Source organism: Megalops cyprinoides, chromosome 2 (assembly GCF_013368585.1).
Source record: "Megalops cyprinoides isolate fMegCyp1 chromosome 2, fMegCyp1.pri, whole genome shotgun sequence".
Classification (NCBI taxonomy): Eukaryota; Metazoa; Chordata; class Actinopteri; order Elopiformes; family Megalopidae; genus Megalops; species Megalops cyprinoides.
The window spans coordinates 63,615,678-63,636,846 of record NC_050584.1 but is presented as its reverse complement, the minus strand read 5'-3'; the positions used below and the strand labels follow the sequence as shown (position 1 = coordinate 63,636,846).

Below are 21,169 nucleotides of genomic sequence, written 5' to 3'. Positions count from 1 at the left end.
CATTTTGTAACAGCCCTCGATAGATCAGTCATTTGCTTGCTTGATGGACTCAATGAGTGATTGGCTGAGTGATTAATTGATTAATTGATGTTTAACGGCGTTTCCCCCTCCCTGCAGATGACGAGGTGAACTGCGCACTGTGTGACAGCCCGGGGGACCTGCTGGACCAGCTGTTCTGCACCAGCTGCGGCCAGCACTACCACGGGCTCTGCCTGGACATCAGCGCCAGCCCCCTGAAGAGGGCGGGCTGGCAGTGTCCCGAGTGTAAGGTCTGCCAGACATGCAAGTGAGTCCCGCCTCCATCACAGTCCCCGCCCCCGCCCCTCACCACAGCTCTCTGCAGAGGGAAGTCTTGCATTGCGCTGATTGTAAGGTCTGCCGGACATGCCAGTGAGTCCCGCCTCGGTCCCCACCCCTGGGCACACCCTGCCCCGCCCATCACCACAGCCCATGGGATTTGCTGGTGCTCATGTAGAGGTGTTATATCTGTGATACCTACATTTTTATTCTGATAACTTAGCTGGCACCCTAAGAGTCATCCAGGGCAAGTCACATTCGCTTCCATTTTCATATTGCTGCTTGTTTTCAAACTCTGGGTACACACTGTACCTGCCTCGAAGGTGTGCTGGCAGCGTCCAGCTTAGGAATGGAGCCTGCGAGCTTCTGGGGCTGCAGTCCCAGCTGGCTGTCACAAGGGCTTCTGCTGATTGACCTCAGTGAGAATGATGTGTGTATTTCGTGGATCACTGAAAGAGATCAGAGCAGGAGGCTGACAGGGAGGGAGATGAGGAAAGGCAAGGGTTAATCTCTGCTCGAGTCCCAGCAAAGCGCCAGGATGTTCCAGAACTCTAGAGGCTCACTTAAGATGGCTTGTGAATTTTTTTTTTCTTTCCTCTCTTCCCTTCTCGTTCCCTCCTTTAATTTTTTTCCTCATTCGTCCCCCAGACATTAGCGGCAGAGCCGACCCTGCTGCCTCGCAAGCGTTTTGAGGGGGGGGGGGGGGGGGGGGGATGGGGGTGAAGATCAGAGAGAGATTCTGAGATGTCTCCGCCGGTCTGTAGAGACTAGGTTTCGGAGCGTGCCGGGGAGCACGGAAGTGTTCACTCCAAAGTGGGTCTGTCGTGGCGTCTGCGTTTGCTGAGAGCGCCCCTCCCCCCACCCCTACCCTGGCACTGACCGAGGAGACCCCTCTCTGTCCTCTGCTGCTGTGACCACAGCCCTGCTCCCCCCTCCGGAGCTTGCATGGGGGGGATCATTAATGGCTGTCTGCGTGCATTAGTGGCACCCTGCACTGGTGATGCGTGCTCGTGTGTGTGTGTGTGGGTGTGTGGGGGGGGGTGTGTGTGTGTGTGTGTGTTTGTGTGTGTGTGGGTGTGTGGGGGGGGGGTGAAAATGGTCTCCCCCAGAGCCAAGGGCTGGTGCGAGGATCACGTGCAGAGAGGAGAGAGAGGGGCTTAATGATGCTCTGCTGCTGTAAATATCAGATGACAGTCTCATTTTGTGTGGATCTGCATTGGCGTTAAATCCCGGGCTACGCCGGCTCTGATTGGTCTCGCTGCTGCCCCCTGACTGTGCAAAATCTCGGGCCCTGGCTTCTGATGTATCCCTGAGAGCCAGCAAACAAGGCTGTGGTTTGAGCACGTGTTTGTTCATCGGGGGAAGGGGGACTGATGACACAGTTCAGCAACCAGATGCAGGGAGAATCTCCTTGCTGGTTGGTGTGTGTGGGTGTATGTATGTGTGTGTGTGTGTGCGCGTGTGTGTTTGTGTGTCTGCTGTTGGGGGGGGGGGGGGGGGGGTGTTGTGCATTTGAGTATGGGTGTGTGTGTGTGTGTGTGTGTGTGTGTGTCTGCAGTGGGGGGGGGGTGTTGTGCATTTGAGTATGGGTGTGTGTGTGTGTGTGTGTGTGTGTGTGTGTGTGTGCGTGTGTGTGTGTGTCTGCAGTGGGGGGGGGTGTTGTGCATTTGAGTATGGGGGTGTGTGTGTGTGTGTGTGTCTGCAGTTGGGGGGGGGGGTGTTGTGCATTTGAGTATGGGTGTGTGTGTGTGTGTGTGTATGTGCGTGTGTGTGTGTCTGCAGTGGGGGGGGTGTTGTGCATTTGAGTGTGTGTGTGTGTGTGTGTGTGTGTGTGTGTCTGCAGTGGGGGGGGGGTGTTGTGCATTTGAGTATGGGTGTGTGTGTGTGTGTGTGCGCAGGTTGGAGTGTGTGTAGGTGCAGGACTGTGTGCGTGCGTGTATGTCTGGGTTGCGTGGACCTGTCTGTCTCTGTGGGGGGACGCATGTCATCAGATGGAACATGTGGCCCGTTCAGATTCAGTGATGATGCTTTCGTGTTTTTTTGATCAGGAAGTTGTTTGTGCTCGTGTTCATGTTGCAGAAATCCCGGAGAGGACAGCAAGATGCTGGTGTGTGACACGTGCGATAAGGGGTATCACACGTTCTGTCTGCAGCCAGTGATGGAGACCATCCCCACCAATGGCTGGAGGTGTAAGGTACTGCAACGCTTCTCACATCAGAGTCTAATGCACCGTACCTTATCTCAGACTAGAGTCTATCACTTCTCAGATTAGAGTGTAACACATTGTATCACTTCTCAGGTGAGAGGAAAGTACTGTACCATTTCTCACATTAGAGTAACAGACTGTACCCCTTCTCAGATTAGAGTATAATGCATAGCTTTATTTCTCAGATTAGTGTAGTATACTTAACCATATCTCAGATTAGCGTGTTAAATCCTGTACCACTTCTCAGACTAGAGTGTTAAATATTGTGCCACCTCTCAGATTAAAGTGTTATGTACTGTTTATCTAATTAGTGTTAAATATTGGGTGCTTCTCAGGTCAGTACTAAAATATGGAGTGTTGGGAGTGTACAGTATGAGACAGTGAATAGGGTATGGAGCATTGAAATACAGGGTAGAGCAATGTACAGAGTATTGGGCTAGTTGATTGACTGTGACTTTCTGTGGGTTGTGAGGTATGTTTTATTTCATTGGTGAAGTGTTGTTTCTTGGCCCTCAGCCCTCTGCTTTTGGTAAGGTTTCACGGCTGTTTTTGTCAGCCGGTTGAAAATAGCTTTGTGCTTTGGTGCCTTTTTGGTGTCAGCTCTTAGACACGGGCAGTACCATGGCGGTCGCTCTATGGACAACAGCGCGGTGCTCGCCGAGCGGTCAGAAACCTAGGCAACGGTACGAGCCTGTGCGTTGTGCCAGGCCTGGGTCAAGGCCCCACCGCAGACCCCCAGAACCGAGAGCAGCGGGGCGGCAGGTTTCAGGATATTTCCAGATTTGTTTTTTTTTTTTTTGTTGGGTGTTCTTTTTTTAGTCTCTGTGAAGCATTCTACCGTTTGGAACATTCTGTTCATCGCCACCCAGCCCGCCCCATCCCTTGCTCCCCGCTCCCCTCCCCACTGTGGTTTTAATCACTCCCCCTTTTAAAATGCTAATGTCCCTCAGAAGCCCCCAACCCCCCCCGCGCTGTGCGGTGAGTTCGGCGTTGGCAGGAATGCGTTTCCATTTGAGACGCGTGAAACCTCTCTCGGGCGTGCGTCTGGGTGTTGAGACACGTGAAAGCTCTCTCGGGCGTGCGTCTGGGTGTTGAGACGCGTGAAAGCTCTCTCGGGCGTGCGTCTGGGTGTTGAGGCACGTGAAAGCTCTCTCGGGCGTGCGTCTGGGTGTTGAGACGCGTGAAACCTCTCTCGGGCGTGCGTCTGGGTGTTGAGACGCGTGAAAGCTCTCTCGGGCGTGCGTCTGGGTGTTGAGACGCGTGAAAGCTCTCTCGGGCGTGCGTCTGGGTGTTGAGGCACGTGAAAGCTCTCTCGGGCGTGCGTCTGGGTGTTGAGACGCGTGAAAGCTCTCTCGGGCGTGCGTCTGGGTGTTGAGACGTGTGAAAGCTCTCTCGGGCGTGCGTCTGGGTGTTGAGACGCGTGAAACCTCTCTCGGGCGTGCGTCTGGGTGTTGAGACGCGTGAAAGCTCTCTCGGGAGAGCGTCTGGGTGTTGAGACGCGTGAAAGCTCTCTCGGGCGTGCGTCTGGGTGTTGAGACGCGTGAAAGCTCTCTCGGGCGTGCGTCTGGGTGTTGAGACGCGTGAAAGCTCTCTCGGGCGTGCGTCTGGGTGTTGAGACGCGTGAAAGCTCTCTCGGGCGTGCGTCTGGGTGTTGAGGCGCGTGAAAGCTCTCTCGGGCGTGCGTCTGGGTGTTGAGGCGCGTGAAAGCTCTCTCGGGCGTGCGTCTGGGTGTTGAGGCGCGTGAAAGCTCTCTCGGGCGTGCGTCTGGGTGTTGAGACGTGTGAAAGCTCTCGGGCGTGCGTCTGGGTGTTGAGACGCGTGAAAGCTCTCTCGGGCGTGCGTCTGGGTGTTGAGGCGCGTGAAAGCTCTCTCGGGCGTGCGTCTGGGTGTTGAGACGCGTGAAACCTCTCTCGGGCGTGCGTCTGGGTGTCGCCCGTTTTGCCCATGCGTGAGGCCCCTGCTGCTGTCTGCGTGGGTTGTGTTCTTATTGGCCAGGTCCCTGTCGACCAAACCGGCCCAGTCGATTTCCAGACTGAAAGGGTCCAGCGCGGGTGCTCTGCGAGGTGGGACCCCCTGAACAGCACTCCCACAGCAGTCAGATGGCCGCTTCTTCAGAGCGGCGCCGGCCCGATTTGGTGCTACTTTTCAGAAGGATTCGGCACGCCCCTGCTCGTGACCACCTGTCCGTCTCTCCGCCTCTCGCGGCGATAGCTAATCTGAGCACAGCTGTCAGAATCATCACAGCCCGCGCCATCAGGACCCGACCTGTGATGGAAAGGGAGGGAGGGAGAGATGAAAGGGTAGCCTTCCTGAGATGTGTGGCGATTCGGTTTCAAAAGAGAGAGGCGCTGGCTTCTGTAGGTGCGCTTTTTTTCCCCCTTCTCTCTGTCCTTTGGCAAGCTCAGAGCGACAGAATCGCTCAAAAGATGTGAGGAACGGCGGGCCTGCGCCATCCCCCTTCGGAGTTGATTGATCGCCGCAATAACCATCGGAATCCGTTTCCCTTATCGCCTTTCGAATTCCGCCACACGAGAGCCGCCGTCTGCTCGGCAGCGTTCTCTGAAGGATGTGAAGGATGTTCCGCTGCACAGCTGCTCGTTGTGCGGGGTTTATTGGCCAGATATGGGGAGAGTCGCATTACTCCACGTCCCTCAACAAAAGGAACAAAAAATAGAAACAAAAAAAAAAACAGCCACATATAGATGATGGAGGTGTCGGATAATCTGATATTTCTCGGAGGATGAAAGTGTGATTAATGACATCATCCAATAAAATGTCGGGCAATAATGGGGAGGGGAGGGATAAAGTACCCCGGGCCTTTGACTCCGTCTTCTGATCGGTGGCCTGGCGCTGTCCTGTCATTAATCCCCACCAATGGTGTCACTTACCTCCACGTCAGTGAGGCGGGCTTCCCTAGCGGAGGCCAAACTGAGGTACCTGGGCGGCCCTCCGTGGGGCGTTGGCCCCTCTTCAGCTCCCAAATCCCAGCCTACCTGCTCTGGATCCCCCTGTTATCCAGAGGAGATTGCCATAGGCTTTTGTGGATGTGACGGCTCCACAGCCCCATTGGCAGCCAGAAATTTAACTCAAAACTCCTGACCGGTGGATGCTGGCAGCCCCTGGACATGCGCCAGGCCCGCAGTTTTCAGTGGGGGCGACAGTCCTATTCTTGCTCTCTGCCGAAGCACCTCTGCCTCTACCTCTATCCCACAATGCACTGCTCCAAGCATAGGCTCAGCCGTCTGTTATCTCAGATGCCAATTTAAATGATCAAAGCGGTGCTGGAGAAATGAACAGGAGTAAATCCTCATCACTCAACACTCATTTCGGCTCTGCAGCCTTACGCAGTTACGCATTTCAAAACCGAAACGCGTTCCCTTTAATCGATATGGTGCTTTCAAATTTACATCTAAACAGAATGGCACCGCTCATCTGTCTGGGGGAAGCAGAGTGCTGAGCATTAGTGAACAGATGAGTTGAAAAAACCCGCGGGGGAAACAGTGTGGCTTGGAGAAGTGGTTAGGACATTTCTGTGGACAGAGGTCACGGCTTTGAATCTCAGGCGTTATTGTTGGACGGAGCTACTTTTGTGCATCAGTAGTAGCCCATATGTAATTGGAATCTCTGAGGTTTAAAATGAAGATCTCAAGTTAAGTACTCTGTGTGTAAAAATAAATGAATAAATAATAATAAAATAAAACAATTTAAAAATCATTACTCGCCTGTAAAATGAACTGCTCGATCACGGAACACCTGCTTATGAAACGAGGCGTGTGACCAGTCATTCGTTTAATCTCTGGCAGATCCTTCTTTAGCTTTAATGAGCACTTTCCGCCCCACTTTGGAATGCGGCTGGTTGATGTAGTAGACCACTCCCCCCTCCTCTCCCAGTCGGCCCGGTCTGCCTCTGGCCCTCGGGGATTTTAATTGGACCGAAGCGAGACAGCTGTGACTGCCAGCTCCCGGCGGAGTTTGTCTCCGCGTGGCACGGTGGCACCGTCTCGCCCCGTGTCTCCGGGACATCCCGCCAGTGCTGCTCCCAGGCCCGTGCTGCAGTCGGGCGTTTGGGTACCTTTAGGCCCTGAGAAGAGCATGTGTAACTGGCGCTGTCTGTCTCCCCAGAACTGCAGGGTGTGCGTCCAGTGCGGCGTGAGGACCAGCAGCCAGTGGCACCACAACTGTCTGCTGTGTGACGGCTGCTACCAGCAGGATGCAGCCCCGCCCTGTCCCCTGTGCGGGAAGGCCCTGAACCCCGAGCTCCACAAGGACCTGCTGTCCTGCCACACCTGCAAAAGGTAAAGCGCACCTCTATATGAGTCATACCTGCAAAAGGTAAAACTCACCTGTTTGAGTGACACCTGTGTATCAGTAACACCCTTAAAAGGTAGAGCACACCTATGTATGAGTCACACCTGTAAAAGGTAGAGCACACCTGCTCTCCTGTCACACCTGTAAAGCACACCTGTTTGAGTCACACTGTAAAAAGTAAAGGATACCTATGTGAGTCACACCTGTAAGACGTAAAGCACACCTGACTTAGACATACCTGTAAAAGGCAAAACACACGTTTTAGTCACACCTGTAAAAGGTAAAGCACACCTACTCTCCTGTCACACCTGTAAAAGGTACAGCACACCTGTGTATGAGTCACACCTTTAAAAGGTAGAGCACACCTGCTCTCCTGTCACACCTGTAAAACACCTGTAAAAAGTAAAGGATACCTATGTGAGTCACACCTGTGAGATGTAAAGCACACCTGACTTAGACATACCTGTAAAAGGCAAAACACACGTTTTAGTCACACCTGTAAAAGATACAGCACACCTGTGTATGGGTCACACCTGTAAAAGGTAGAGCACACCTGCTTTCCTGTCACACCTTCAGAAGGTAATGCACACCTGTTTTGAGTCACACTTGTCACAGGAAGGGCACACGTGTCCAGTATGTCATTGAAAATGCAATAATGTAATGTAGTAATGAACACTTTGTATTGGGCCATTTTAATTTCTGAAAAAATGTGTGAATTTACCTGTTTGCCGTGTCTCGAGACCGCACTGAAGCGGTTGATTTGATGTTACTTTTTTTCGAACTCTGTTTCCATCCAGTCTGGCCTACCTCAGATCTGGAATGGTTCGGAAGGGGTCACAGGTCCACGGCAGCAGGCTTGATTAACTAATTGGAATGTCTCTGGCTGTTCTGCCGAAGCCCTGATTTCTACAAGAGTGTGGTTGTTGAGCGTGCGGTCACTGGACTGCACTGGGATCAGCGCGTATGCGGTTTACACAGTGCCGCTTTTGTAAACTCTCCGTGTAATGCGTGTCGCGAATGGATTCTATTATCTAGATTTACCCGCTAAGGGTCAAATGTAATCAGGAACACACAGATTAGGAGACTCGGCCATTAATTCAATTCTTCTGAGCAAATGTTTCGGGAGGATTCAGCACAGCAGTGCCTTTCTTCACCCCGGCCCGCACCGGTCAGGTCAGAAGTTCATTTTTAAATTGGGGCGAGTGGTGTAACTACATTACTCAGCAGTTTTTATTCCCCCCCCAGCAACTGAAAGTGCTGTCTAATGAGACCCAGTGAATGCAAATGAGTATTTCTCCATTTTCTATGGTGTAAGACATTCCTGGAGGCAGGCAGTGGGTGTGCGTTTTGAACGCTTGCTACTTGCTACACAGCCGCCCTGTCCTTTGTGTACTGTTTCCACGACATCGCCAGAGCGCATTTCCAAGCTTAATAGCCAGTACTGTAGCATAGTGGAGCAAGGCTTGTAACTAAAAGGTTGCTGGTTCGATTCCCTACTGGAACACCACCGCTGTACCTTTGAGCAAGGTACTTACTCCAGAAATGCCTCAGTTGATATCCAGCTGTATAAATGGATAACATTGTAGAAACCTGTAATTGGTAAGAGCGGCAGCTAAATGGTAATAATGTAGTGCTTAGCACAGCTACTGTTGTGTAGATGGCCTCTGAAGCAAATGGGGGTGGGGAGAGGGGCCAAACGCATGTGGTCGAGACAGCGGGCATCCCGACGGCGGACTGCGCCTAAGTGGAGTCGCGTAATTGGCGAACTGTCCCAGCTTGCCCTTTGTGGGTTTGGCATCACGGCAGGGAGGTCTGGGGGGGGGCAAACAAGTCCACGGCTGCTGCCAACCCCCTGCTGCGGCACACCTGCAGCGAGGAGGCGTGAAAAATATCCGCCCGAACAGAGGGGGGAAAAAGCGTGGCTGCCAAAACGCATCCGTCAGGCCGCATTGTCTAATAAGCCTTTGAGTGAGGACGCGAAATGGAAGCTGTCAGAAGAAAGTTCTCCATTCGAAGAACTTGCAGAAAGAAGAGTGAAAGAAAAAAAAAACGCTTCTCGTTTAATAACCGCTCTGGGTTTTTTGTTGTTGTTGTTGTTGTTGTTGTTGTTGTTTTTGGATGCCGTTTTCGTTTCTGTCTGTGTGACTCACTTGGTTTAGCAGCTCGCATTCTTCCCTGGTGCCGCGGGTGACGGTGTTTGTCGAAATCCACTCTCTCTGCACAGGTGCCTCCACCTGGAGTGCGAGAGACAGGTGGGCGGAGCCGCCGAGCCGGGACCCAGGGATGACTACGTCTGCGCCGCATGCAAGGAGGCGGAGCGGGAGGCGGGCCAATCCCAGAGCAGCCCCGCCCACGAGGTCACCGAGCCCGCTCTGGAGCCAGAGACGGGTGAGTCCCGGTCCCGTCCAAACGGGCATGGTCGCGTCGCCAGAATACCCGCGCAGGCCCTGCTGCGGGTGTTATCAGAGCTCTGGATGGGCGTGTGTTTGCTCAGCAAATGGAAGCGGAGAAGAATGGGCCGGCGTCGGCCATTTCCATAAAGAGATTACGCCGTGGAGAGTCGGCCTGCCGGCGTGACAGACTTCACACATCTCTGCGTGAAAGCCGCTCGGCTCTCAGAGGAAGCAAGCCCTCTGAACTGAGGAAGAGCAGTTCAGAGTGCTCTTCCACACACAGATGAACAGACAGTTGGACAGAGATGGAAAGATAGTCGGACAGAGAGAGAGAGACAGAGGGACTGACAGACAGACAGAGGGACTGTTAACATGGGTTGCAGCACTGCAGTAAACCTTTACATTTTATCTCAATGTGTACTGACAACTGTCATGTCTTTGTGTGAGGGTTTGCTGGGCTGGTGTTTGGGCTGGGATGGGCTGGCTTTGGATTTATGTTTTTACAAGAGTATTTCAACGTTTTTGCATTTTCCCCCTCCATACCTTGGTCAGAATAAATGGTCTTGTTCATTAATTCAGCGTTTCGGGTACCAGTTTCTCATGTTATTTTTGCTTTGGGGGGGGGGGGGGGCAGTTGATCACAGAAGGGGATGAACGTTAGTCACACCCCTGATGGCAATGTAAGAGGTGAACGCTGGAGGTCAGGGGCTGGCGAGGACTGTGTGACTCGCTCCGGGCTGGAACGGGCGTGGTCTCAGAAGTCCTCTGGCGTGCTATGGTCCCCTCAGCCACAGCGGACTGGGTTTTATTTCTCCTGCCCGTATGTCACTGTCTCTAATACATATAAAATTCTCCGACAGGTGAGCCAACCTGCGTGTGAGGGGATTTGCAGAGCCCTTATTCCACAGTATTCGGTGTCAATCTGCCAAGTGCCTGCCGCAAGCCTTAAATACAGTTTGGTTTTTTATGAGGTTTAATAGCAAAGCAGTATGTTTCTCTGGAGCTGTTTAGATGGAAGGGTTGGGGGACGGACAGAATGTTTGTGTCTGGGCAGGAACGGCCAGAATGGGGACCTGTGTGTGTGTGTATGTGTGTGTGTGTGTGTGTGCGTGCGCGTGTGCACGTGTGTGTGTGGGGAAATCAATGCATCAGTCATGGCCTTCCTGTGTGCACGGACCCAGACGGTAACCAATCGCAGAAAGCTGAGAGCGACTGTTTTCTTTGGAGCCATTGTTACGCAGACTAATGAAAATGGGCTCTTTCCTGTCCCTCTCCTGGTGCCCGGGCTCTGATTGGTCAAATCTGTAGCCTACACCAAAGTTGAGGCTGCAGCAGTCAGATATATCAGTCCTTGAATGTGTGAATGGATGTTAAGATTTAGGATTTCTCCAAATCATAACATATTACATATATAACATGTAGTAATAACAATCCAGTGGTCATTCTCTGTAAGGCAAGATGTTGTGACATCAGTGCTGTGCATTTCATCCTTGTTGTACTGTCTCTTGCCGATGTGGTGATGTTGTACCATGGAGCAGTATGCTGTGGTTTCGTTCCCCCACATCTCCCTGGATACTACAGCGGTAATAACAGCAGTAACTCTGAGTCATACAAACAGCACTGAGTGCCCTGTCCCAGTTAACCAAACCCACAGATGCAAAACGCTCCAAATTAGCTAACCGCGGTGAGCACACACCTCACGTACGGCTTATGAGCTTTGGTAAACGTGTCCTTGTTTCATCCTGAAGCGTTGAGAGGCAGGAGGCCATGGTGCACCGTGAATTTTTGGCACGGCGTCCTGACAAAGAGGCTAGGCCACCGGTAGGAAGCTGTTGGAGAGAGACTCATTAAGCTGGTGTCTGACAGGATCAAACAGGATGGATTGGGTCGGCTGGTTAATGAAAGGCCCACTGGTTGCGGCAGTGTTGACTGCCTGTCTCGCCTCCAGACTGTCTGAAATGCCCTTTTTGGATGTTTCGATAAGGTCACACACAACACGAATACACACAACACACACACAGGTCTCGGGAGTGTGCTCAGCCAGACTCTGTTGTTAGAAGGCGTGCTTTCTGGAGCTGCTTACTTTACCTGCAGTATCACTCTGAATATGTCAGCGCAGAGGGAGAAAAAAAGCTGATTTGCACCCAGCATGTCATGGTGATTTAACATTCAGGGTGAGCAAGTCAAGTGTGCTCTCTGAAGAGATTTCGTTTTCCAGGGAGAGGCGCGTGTCTTCGTCTGAATGCATTCTGCATGCTGAAGCGTGAAGCCTAACATAGGGCTAGCGCACGGTTGTTCTTATTTGCATGGCGACATTCCAGGACTTTCCAGGGAGTGTGTGTTTTCGAAGTCACCCGTGTATTCAGCTGAAATTGTCCAGCTCACCTGACGTGCACTGGAGTTCCAAGTGGCACCCCTGGGAATCGAGCCCAAAACCTTCTGGTTACAAGCCCAGCGATCCTCACCGTGGGCCCTTTCAAAAACAAGCATCCCTGCTGGGTGTTGTGAGATTAACCTGTCCAGTTGAGCAGGTGTTACACATGGGCCTTTATTGGTTTGTGAGGTCAGGACCCGTGAGGGCGGGGACTCGCGGCTGAGCCAATCCCTGACTGCCCTGCTCTGCTGTTAGCTCCTCCCTCAGGTGAGCCTCTGACCGTGTCCCGGAGAGTGTCTCATGTCTCTGCCGCCGTCCTGAAGGGCAGACACCTGAGCTTGTCTCTCAGTCAGGGGAGATACGATCCTGTGTGGCTGTCTGTCTCCGGCTCTCTCCTCTGCTCTCTGTCTCTCTCACTCACTGTCTGCCTCTGTCATGGTGCCACTCTCTGCTGCTCTCGTGGTTTTCCTCTCTGTCGCTCACTCCCTCTTTCATCCTTGCTTTCTTTCACATTCTCCCTCTCCCTCTCTTTCTCTCTCTCTCTCTCTCCCTCTCTCTCTCTTCCTCTCTCTCTCTTCTCCCCCCCTCTCCCTCTCTCCCTCTCTCCCTCTCTCTCTCTCTCTCTCTCTCTCTTTCACTCTCAAATTTAAATTACAACAAGCCTAATGGGCATGACCACAGAGATGCACAGTACTGCGACATCATTTTTCACATAAATATGAAAAGTTTTACAAAATGATTATTAAAAAAAACATTGAAACAGGAAAAATAATGAATACAAATGAATAAATGAAAGTATAGGACAGATAATTGTATACATACATATATATGTATACATATTCATTTATACATACAGACATATATACACACACACACACAGGAAGCTTGTGGTTGTAAAATGTATACAGATATATACACACACACGTATTATGAGTATGTGAGAGTGTGTGTGCGTGCGTGCGTGCGTGCGTGTGTGTGTGAGAGAGAGAGAGAGAGACTGTAGCGTGCCAGGGCTGCTTTTTTCCCCTTTTTTCTCACCCTGAGTGTGAGAAGTCACCCTGGGGCCCTGTCTCGGTCTGTCAGTGTTACTGCCACGCCCGAACGCCCCAGCTTCTCCGCCTGTCCAGTCACCTCTCACCTGCAGAACGCAGCTCTGAGAAGACTGCCCTCCCAGTGCGCCTGCAGTGTCATCGAACGGGGCCAGCGTCACACGGCCACCAAATATCAGCACACAGACACCCAACGTCACGCCTCGGAGCTCCTCTCAATAAGTGTGCTAACCACCTCCCTCCCCCCCGTTGGATCATGCACACAGGGCTGCACCGCGGATTCTCTGGCCTGGGCGTGTGGTTCTCTGGGCGGTCCTCCTTTGCTCCTGTCAGGGCTGTGGCGGAGTTAAAAATAACCCCCCTCCCCCTCCAGCTCTCCACCAATCAGGCTTTGGTCTGCTGGTTGATGTAAGAGGGCCCTAATGGGGCCGGTGCTCAGTGAGGCGAGCGAGAGAGCGCTCTTCCCCGGCCTTCGATTCGGTGTCTGCCGTGGCCCCGCGTGCTTTTTACATGCCCGCTTTACATCTTTAAAGCAGGTTCCACGTAGGAACAGCCGATGCACAGTGTGTATGCTTTGAGATTGTCAGTTAGTGTCAATTACAGACTCATATCAGATCTGTTTCCCCGTACCAACACCATACACACCCTGTTCCAGTGCTGCTATCGAGTTCAGACTCCCTGGAGCCAGAGGCAGTGGATGGCATGTTCATGTTCATGTTTGTGTTTGGGATTATTGCTTTAAATCGCTCCAGTTGAAGTTTGTGAGGGCAGTGATGGAGATGCAGTGGGAAGCTCTATGCTGCAGTCTGGGGGGAATTCAATCAGGAGGGCTGCCTCTCTCTCACTCTCCCTCTCTCTCTCTCTCTCTCTCTCTCTCTCTCTCTTTCCCTCTCTCTCCCTCTCTCCCTCTCTCCCTCTCTCTCTCTGTCTCTCTGTCTCTCTCTTGCTCTCTGTGTGTGCAAGCATGCATGCCTCATCTGTGTGAGATGTCGCTTCGAAGGATTTGGGACCCAGGGAATACCTGACCCAAAGTTAGAATGCCTACAGAAATGAGAGTGCCTCCTGAGACCTTCCTCTTTTGAGCGTGAGTTAATAAGAAAGACATTGCTCAGTAATGCGGGAGTTTAGTAGCTGCGTTTGCTGTCAGTGTTGTAATGGCAGTCCAGAGTCTTGTGTTGTGCCCTGTGTGGGGGACGTGTGGTTAGTGTGTGTGTGTGAGACTTTGTGTTTCTGCATTGGAGAGGATATTGGACACACCCCAATCCTCCAGCGTGAACATGCCCTGGCCTTTCTATTGGTCAGAAACCTCGGCCACCCTGTCGGCCTAACTTTGTTTTTGTGGCGGGACGGCCCAACGTGGTGGGCGACCCCCGCAGGAAGTCTCCTCCGCTCAGGAGCTCGGCTCCTCCCCCCTGGGACCCCTCGCCGTTGTGCCTAACGAGAGGTCGATGGGAGGAAGTGCTCGTTGTCATGGTAATCCCCAGCGCCCCGGGTTGCGGCGAATCGCACTGGTTCCACGTACCTGAGCGGAGTGGGGGAGGAGGAGGGGGAGTTTAGAGTCGTGCTTTTTAAAAGAAGAGAAGGAGGCAGACTGGAGATTGAGATGCGTGTCGCACTGCAGTGAGGAAGCACCCACTCCCGCTCCACAGATTTAAACACTTCCCTCAGCTGGCCAATGCCTTTCAACTTATTTTCTGGTTTCAGGATTTTATTTCGCGTGTGTGCGCATTATTAAGCAAAAATGGTTATTTAACTGGAGAAATTGAAGTGCAATCAGTATTTTCTGTGCAAAAAATATCAAATTAGTAACTGCTAAAAGTGCAGAGCTGCCACATGTATAATACAGTGTCACTCCATGCAGTGTTGATGGTATAAAAATTTAACATACCGCCATTTATTCATTCAAATATTGCATATGTTTATATATCTGTGTGTGTGTGTGTGTGTGTGTGTATGTGTGTGTATATATATATATATATACACGTTTTTGCCATGCCAATATAATACAGACACATATATGTGTGTAATACGTGATATGATATTCCTTTCCTTTCAGAATTATTCCCTTTTTCTCTTAGTCTTTTAAAAAATAAAATGAGGTATGTTATTGAATGCTGAGCCTACTGTCGAGCCTCTGTGTTGACCCACCGTCTTTGCCCTTTTGCTTCTGGTATGTAAGTGTACAATACAAGGAGGAGAAAGCTGTAGACTAATTACATCTCATAGTAAGGAGCAAGCGTTAGCTAAACTAGTCCAATATTTAGTTATGAAATCAACTGTGTTTTTAATGTAGGAGTGGGAGAAAATGATTTATACCTAGAGGAAATCTTTTTTTAAGATTCCATTAATTAGATGGCTAATCGTGAGCATGCACATATTTGGCTGAGTGGTTGGCATGCTCTGCAAAGGGTCACGATGATGGAGCACCGCAGCTGGCTAGGTGGTTAGCCAGAGGCCTCAGGTGGCAGGGTGATGGATCAGGGTTATTTTTTTGTTGGCCTACACATCCGTGGACCGTTTGAAAGAGGATGACTCCAGGCTGTGCTGTTTCACTGCCGGTTTGCCCGCAGGACTGAATTTAATGCATGTTTTTATAAAACCCTTGATGGAGTTATCATCTTTTTTTTTTTCTCCTATTATTAACATTTAATCAGCCGCCACGATCCTAAACAAAGTTTGTTTTGTTAATCTCCACAATGGCGCAGTAAGGAGATTCAGGAGGGCGGCATTGTAGTGTAGTTCTGTGGAGCTCATAACAGAAAGGTTTCTGGTTTGATTCCCTGCTGGGGCATTACTGCTGTGCCCTTGGGCAAGGTACTTAACCCACAACTGCCTCAGTAAATACCCAGCTGTATAAATGGGTAACATGTAAAAACTGTAACCTATGAGAGTCGCTCTGGCTAAGGGTGTCTGCTAAATGCCAATAATGTAACGTAGCGGTCATGTAACGAGAGCCAGTGGTAGAGGGTGTTGGTGAATGACTGTTTTCTCTTTCTTTTGTTTTTTTTTTTTCTGCCCCAGATGGGTCGGAGGGCAAGGAGGTCGGAGAGGCGGGACCACCAGAGGGAGGACCCAGCGAGACCCCGTCCAATGAGGAGCAGAAAGAGGCTCCGACAGGTACCCTTCGGCAGGAGAACATCGCCACTGCCGAAAACATAGGGGGCACTTAAACCGCAGGCACACGAAAAACATCACTGTGGGCTGGAGGGGGGTGATGGGGGAGCAACCTTGATCTCACTGCCTGTAGTAGGCTGTTGGTTGAAACTCAAGCACACTCCACCTGAGTGCAGGTAAAATCCATTTGATGCGTGTTCTGGCCCTAATTCGCGAGTGCCAGTGAAGCTGATTAAAGCTCTGTGCCGCAAGCCTCTCTGCTCGAGTGGGCAAAGTTGCTGTTAGTCATCACCACACAGGGTTTGTGTTTCCATCTCTGAGCGAATGTGCACACGGTAGCGCTAACAACACATTATCTAAACTAAATGCATTTACTGATGGATGTGTAAATTACAGACTTGCGGTATCAGTTTAATCTGCAGTGGGATTTATTTTTTGGGGGGGAGAGGGGTTGCGGTGTTAGGGAGGGGTGGTGTTAAATGGATTAAATGCATTGTAGAGGTTTTAAACAATGCTCCCGAATGTCTTTCTAGTCTTGGAACCGGCCCAGGAGATTCAGGTGACGGTCACGGTGACGGCGGGCCCCACGTCGCCCCAGCTGGCGACGGAGGAGGCGGAGGGGGGCGAGGCACCCCTACAGGGCGCTCCGGAGGGCGGGTCTGGCGAGGGGCCGGGGGTCACAGAGGTCACGCACACCGTCAGGGTGGAGAAGGAGGCAGAGGCAGTCCCCGCTGAGGAGGAGGAGGAGGAGGAGGAGGAGGGGTGCAGGCCCGGAGACCCGAAAGATGCGCCCTCCTCGCCCGCCAAAGAAACGAACGCCAAGCCGACGGTGGCCACGGAGGAGGAGGCCATGGAGGTTTCTCCCTCCACACCTCCTCCCATGGAGGAGGCAGGGGTGGAAGTGAGCGCTCCCAGCACCAAGCCGGAGGGGGAGGCTTTGGGGGTGGGCTTGGAAGAAGAGGAGGATGAGAAAGAGGGGGAAGAGCAGCTGGGAGCTGTGTCTGAGTCTGTGGCAGCCCCTCCTGTGCAGATGGACACCACCCCGCCGAGTGAGCACAGCCTCTCCGACCGCTGCTCCCCGCCGCAGGAAGACGCCCCGCCCGAACGCACCCCCGAAATGTCAGACCTGGCCCGGTTGCCCCCCTCCCCAGAGGCCCCGCCAAAAGAGGTGGCTCTGCCCCTGTCCCAGCCTGCCCTGGCTGCCAGCGCGCCCCCGTCCACCTTCATCCCCTTGACCCCCAAAATCGGCATGGGCAAGCCGGCGATCTCCAAGAGGAAGTTCTCCCCAGGAAGGCCCAGAGTGAAGCAGGTAGGCCTCCCGCTGTCAGGAGCAGGTCCTCCAGAGGGATTCCCAGCCTGCTTTGCAGCCCCCCCCCCCCCCCCCCCCCCCAACCCCACCCCCTGCCTCACAGAGCCCCTCAGTGCGCATTGTTATATTATCATCCTTATTTATTCATTTTGCTCAGTGGTGTTGATTGGTTTGGGTGTAGAGCCGGGTGTGTAATTAATCTGGAGGCGTTCTGGGTGGATTCCCTCACGCTGTGCTGAAGAACCCAGGAGTTCGGAGCCTGTGTCTGGTGCCAGGTGTTTGATGTGGTGGTGGTGGGGGCGCGTTGCGCTAGGGGGCGACTTTTCTGAGGTGTGTAATTTCGATGAGTGCTCATCTGACTGTGAAGAGCAGCGAGGCTCGGAAATTCTTCCGCTGCAGACTCGTGAAAAAGCGAATGTGCGCCTGAACGCTTTCCAAATTAGTGCTCGTTCTTTAAGAACCGAGCTGTCAGGGAAATTGAATTTTCTTTTTCCTCCCTCATCGCACGTTTAAGATACCCAGATGTCCACTTTCTCAGGCTGTCCTTTGATGTCATTTGCAGAGAATCAGACTGTTCCTGTCACGTTTCATGTTACAGTAGTAAAACTGGCCATTCTGTTCCTGTGGATGGCTATGTTTTGGTCATCTTACTGTGCTCTACTTAAGAGGACGTTCGTTTTTGACGGTGTGACTCACTGAGGATTTGAAGCGGGATTCGTTTCGCGGACCCATTTGTTTGTGTTTCTTTCTTTCCTGTCTCTCTCCTCCCTGGAGAAGCTCCCTGCCTCTCTGTCTGCAATTTGAAGGGTGGGGAGAAGCTCCATGCCTCTCTGTCTGCAATTTGAAGGGTGGGCTCGTGTCGCCTCGTTGAGCTGGGATTTCCTAACAGTGTGTCTCGTGTGTGTGTTTGCGTGTTTGCGCGCGTGCGTGCGTGTGTAAGCACTGTGTGTGTGTGTGTGTGTGCGTGTATGTGTGTGTGTTGGAAGTATTTTAGAACTTACATGCAAAAGGGTTAACAAAATCAGAATAATAAATACCTGTCAGGATCCATATTGAATGATCTATATGACGTTGTTAAATTAACTGGGGCCCAGGACTGAATGAATAGATGAATAGATGAATAGGATGAATAGATCCACTAGCGCCAGTTAACCTGGACCGAGACAGCTGCCGCAACCTGGAGCCCCTGACACGTGCAAAGATACGTTCAACAAACGCGCACAGGCTACTCCTATCTCACCTGGGACTCGAATCTAGTGACTGTCAGGTGATGTCGAACCCGGATCGGCATTCGACAGCTCAATCAATCAAAGCTAATTAATTTAGACGCGGTTTGAAGCGTGCGTAGCGTGCCCCCAGCTCTAAGGTTTCACGGCGGCCTGGTGCTGTCTGTGTTCCTGCGTGTTTTCAGGCTGGTGGCGTATCTAAAGTAATGGGGAGGCTTGGGGCAGCACCATCACAGAGAGAGAACGAGGGAGAGACAGCTGGCAGGACTCCAGCTTCTGCCCTTGGTTGGTTACTCAGCCATTGTAAGAGGATAGAATAGCTTACTTTGTCGCAGATGGTCAATATTGTTCGTATATTACAAAGATGCAGGGGGTATTATGGATATGCTTAATCTCTTTTTTTCCCCCCTGAGTATTAGCCTCAATGCTGATTTAAAGCCATTCCAGCACAAAGCTGTTTAAACGAAGGAACTGGAAGTGCTTTAGAGGACTCAAAAGTGTTTTATTTGAATTGTGTCAAGGATGCGATGCTTATTTTGTGTGGCAAGGTGCCTGACAAGACAGAATAGTTGTAATACTTGTTCTTGATTGGACTTCCTGCAGTTCCTCAAGCTGTCTTAGAATTGCTAGATCGAAGGTGTCAGAGTCTGGATGTCTGGCGGTTTTTGTTGGCCAGGAGTGTGGCAAAGTCGCCGTTGACAGAGCGCTGGAGGCAGACGTCCGGCCCTGCGAGTTTCTTTCTCGTGGTGACGTTGCAGGGTTTGGTCAGACTCGTTCCCGCTAACCCCCCCCTACCCCCCCCCCCCGGTCGGCTGTCCCTCTCTGGCTGCCCGGTATTTCCCCCTGCCTGTTGTGTTGTACTGTGAAGCCTCTCCGTCCTTTTTAGTCTGTATGCACCCCTCTGCTCGTGCCTGCAAGTTGTACCTCTCACAAGCATGGAGCTCCACTGGATGTTGGCATGTCAACTACTGTTTTTCCCAGGTTTTCCGTTCTAACCCCACCCCGCCCTGGCCCCGCCCACCAGTTCGACCCTGACCCATGATACCCCACCCCCACAAACCAACCCCACCCCCCTCTTCGAGGAGACAAACACTTGCCTCTCACTCCAAACCATATCTGTGGTTTTTTTTTTTTTTTTTGGTGTATGTATATGTGTAATGATACTTTTAAACTGTCTTGCGCTCATGGGTATGTTTTGCAAAACTTTCACTAAATGCTTGACATTAAAAATGTAAGTTTGGGACAAATCTACACATGAGAAAAGGGAAGGGGGGAGGGGACCCTCCCCCAAAAACCCTCGGCTATTCTTTATTATTTATGACATAAAGATAACTTGGCCTCGCAAATTGCGCCTCTCCGAGTCTGCCTTACAGTGATGGTTGCGTTGCAGCTAATTGCTTAGCAGTCTTGCTAAGATGATTTTATTAAACTGGCCATATGAACCTCGCAGCGTTATAATGCAACGTTCCCTGTGTTGCGGGTGTGGTACCATGCTGACATAATTGTTCTTGTTTTGTAAACACACCCATAAGCTATCCCCGGCCTGTGTGTGGCGGATTTGAATAGATGAATATCTGAATATGATTTTCATAAGCGTGTCAGCGCTGCTTTGTGTGGTGGAGGGACAGGAGAGTTCCAGGAAAGGACAATCTCCCACCTCCCAAATAAAGAGTCCCGTCTTCAAAGCATTACATGCGATTATGCGTGTTGTAATTAGACCTGAAAACGTGGCCTTGTTCCAAGCACGTGAAGGACGAGTCAGCACTTTTTCTCTTGTAAGAGCGTTTGTCCCAAGCTTCACCACCATTGGCACCTCGGACCGGTTTATGTTTTTTGGGTTCGTTTCTTTTGCTGGCTTTGGATTTATGTTGCTGCATCTTGTGTTTGTCTGTTTCTCGCCCACACCCTCCTCCTCCTCCTCCCTCCCCCCTCCCCCGCCCCCCGTTCCCCCCACCCGCTCTTTGCCGTAGGGGGCGTGGAGCGACCGTAGCGCCATGAGCTCACCCTCTTGGTCGCCTGAGCGCCTGGATGGGTGGGATTCGGCAAAGACCCGGCAGACGCCCGGAATGCACCTCTGGAGCGTCAAAGTGGTAAATGCTCGACCCGGAGCCCCGCCCACCCAGGTGTGGCCGGGCGTTTGGGGCATAAGCGGGTGGGGGATGTTGCTGTTACACGAGGTTCCATCTGTCGGCGGTCCGGGCCGTTTGGAGGCTCCGCCGCCTTGAGCACTAATCTCCCGGGCCTGGCCGGGTTCCAGCCTGGGTTAGCCGTCTGGTGCCTGCATCCTGCTGCCACAGCAGACAGGCTCTGCCCCCCCCCCCCCCCACCCTGTCACCCCCGGAAGTGACAATAAGGAACATGTCTGGGGATCAGCTGGGGTGTGACAGCCAGGAGTCAGCCGTCTCACCGTGACTGCCAGGAGGGCTTAAATTAGTGTCACTTTTTTCAACGTCCACCTGAAGAAGAAGAAAAAAAACAACCACGCTGCTACCTGTCATTACTGCGTCCTTCTGTGACCCCTTTCGGCTGAATCTGAGATCAGTAGCTCATAGTAGTCATTTCAGGGAGGGGGAGGGACGTCGGGTAACCTCTGAGATCAAAAGCAATCTGCTGTCTGTTTATTAGCAGCGGAGCAGCAATTTCGAAATGAAGGCGAGCGTTGGCTGCCTGTTTTCTCCCGTTTGGGCCAACATTACGGCTGGCGGTTCCGTCGGAAGAGGTACTTGGAGGCTTTCCAAAACTGCAGTGAGTGTGCCCTTGGTTTGAACTCATCCCGTGCAGCTAAGATTTGACGCCGGCCCTTTTAATGAGGCATCCTGTGAAAAACGAGAGCAGCTCTGAAGCAGCTTTTGCCGTCTCTGCAAGCCTTGCGGTGTCCAAACGCATGCACGTT

At 52.0% G+C, this 21,169-nt stretch overlaps 1 protein-coding gene across 1 annotated transcript in view; it reads left to right on the top strand.

Annotated features, from left to right (window-relative positions):
* The window catches only part of kmt2ca (lysine (K)-specific methyltransferase 2Ca), a 133,263-nt gene that overhangs the window by 54,446 nt on the left and 57,648 nt on the right, over positions 1–21,169 (top strand). Inside the window, exons 9-15 of the mRNA XM_036520305.1 lie at positions 118–286; positions 2,377–2,491; positions 6,626–6,798; positions 9,036–9,199; positions 15,649–15,744; positions 16,275–17,050; positions 20,247–20,366. Coding sequence (XP_036376198.1) covers positions 118–286; positions 2,377–2,491; positions 6,626–6,798; positions 9,036–9,199; positions 15,649–15,744; positions 16,275–17,050; positions 20,247–20,366 — 1,613 coding nt within the window. The remainder of the gene's footprint in view (positions 1–117; positions 287–2,376; positions 2,492–6,625; positions 6,799–9,035; positions 9,200–15,648; positions 15,745–16,274; positions 17,051–20,246; positions 20,367–21,169) is intronic.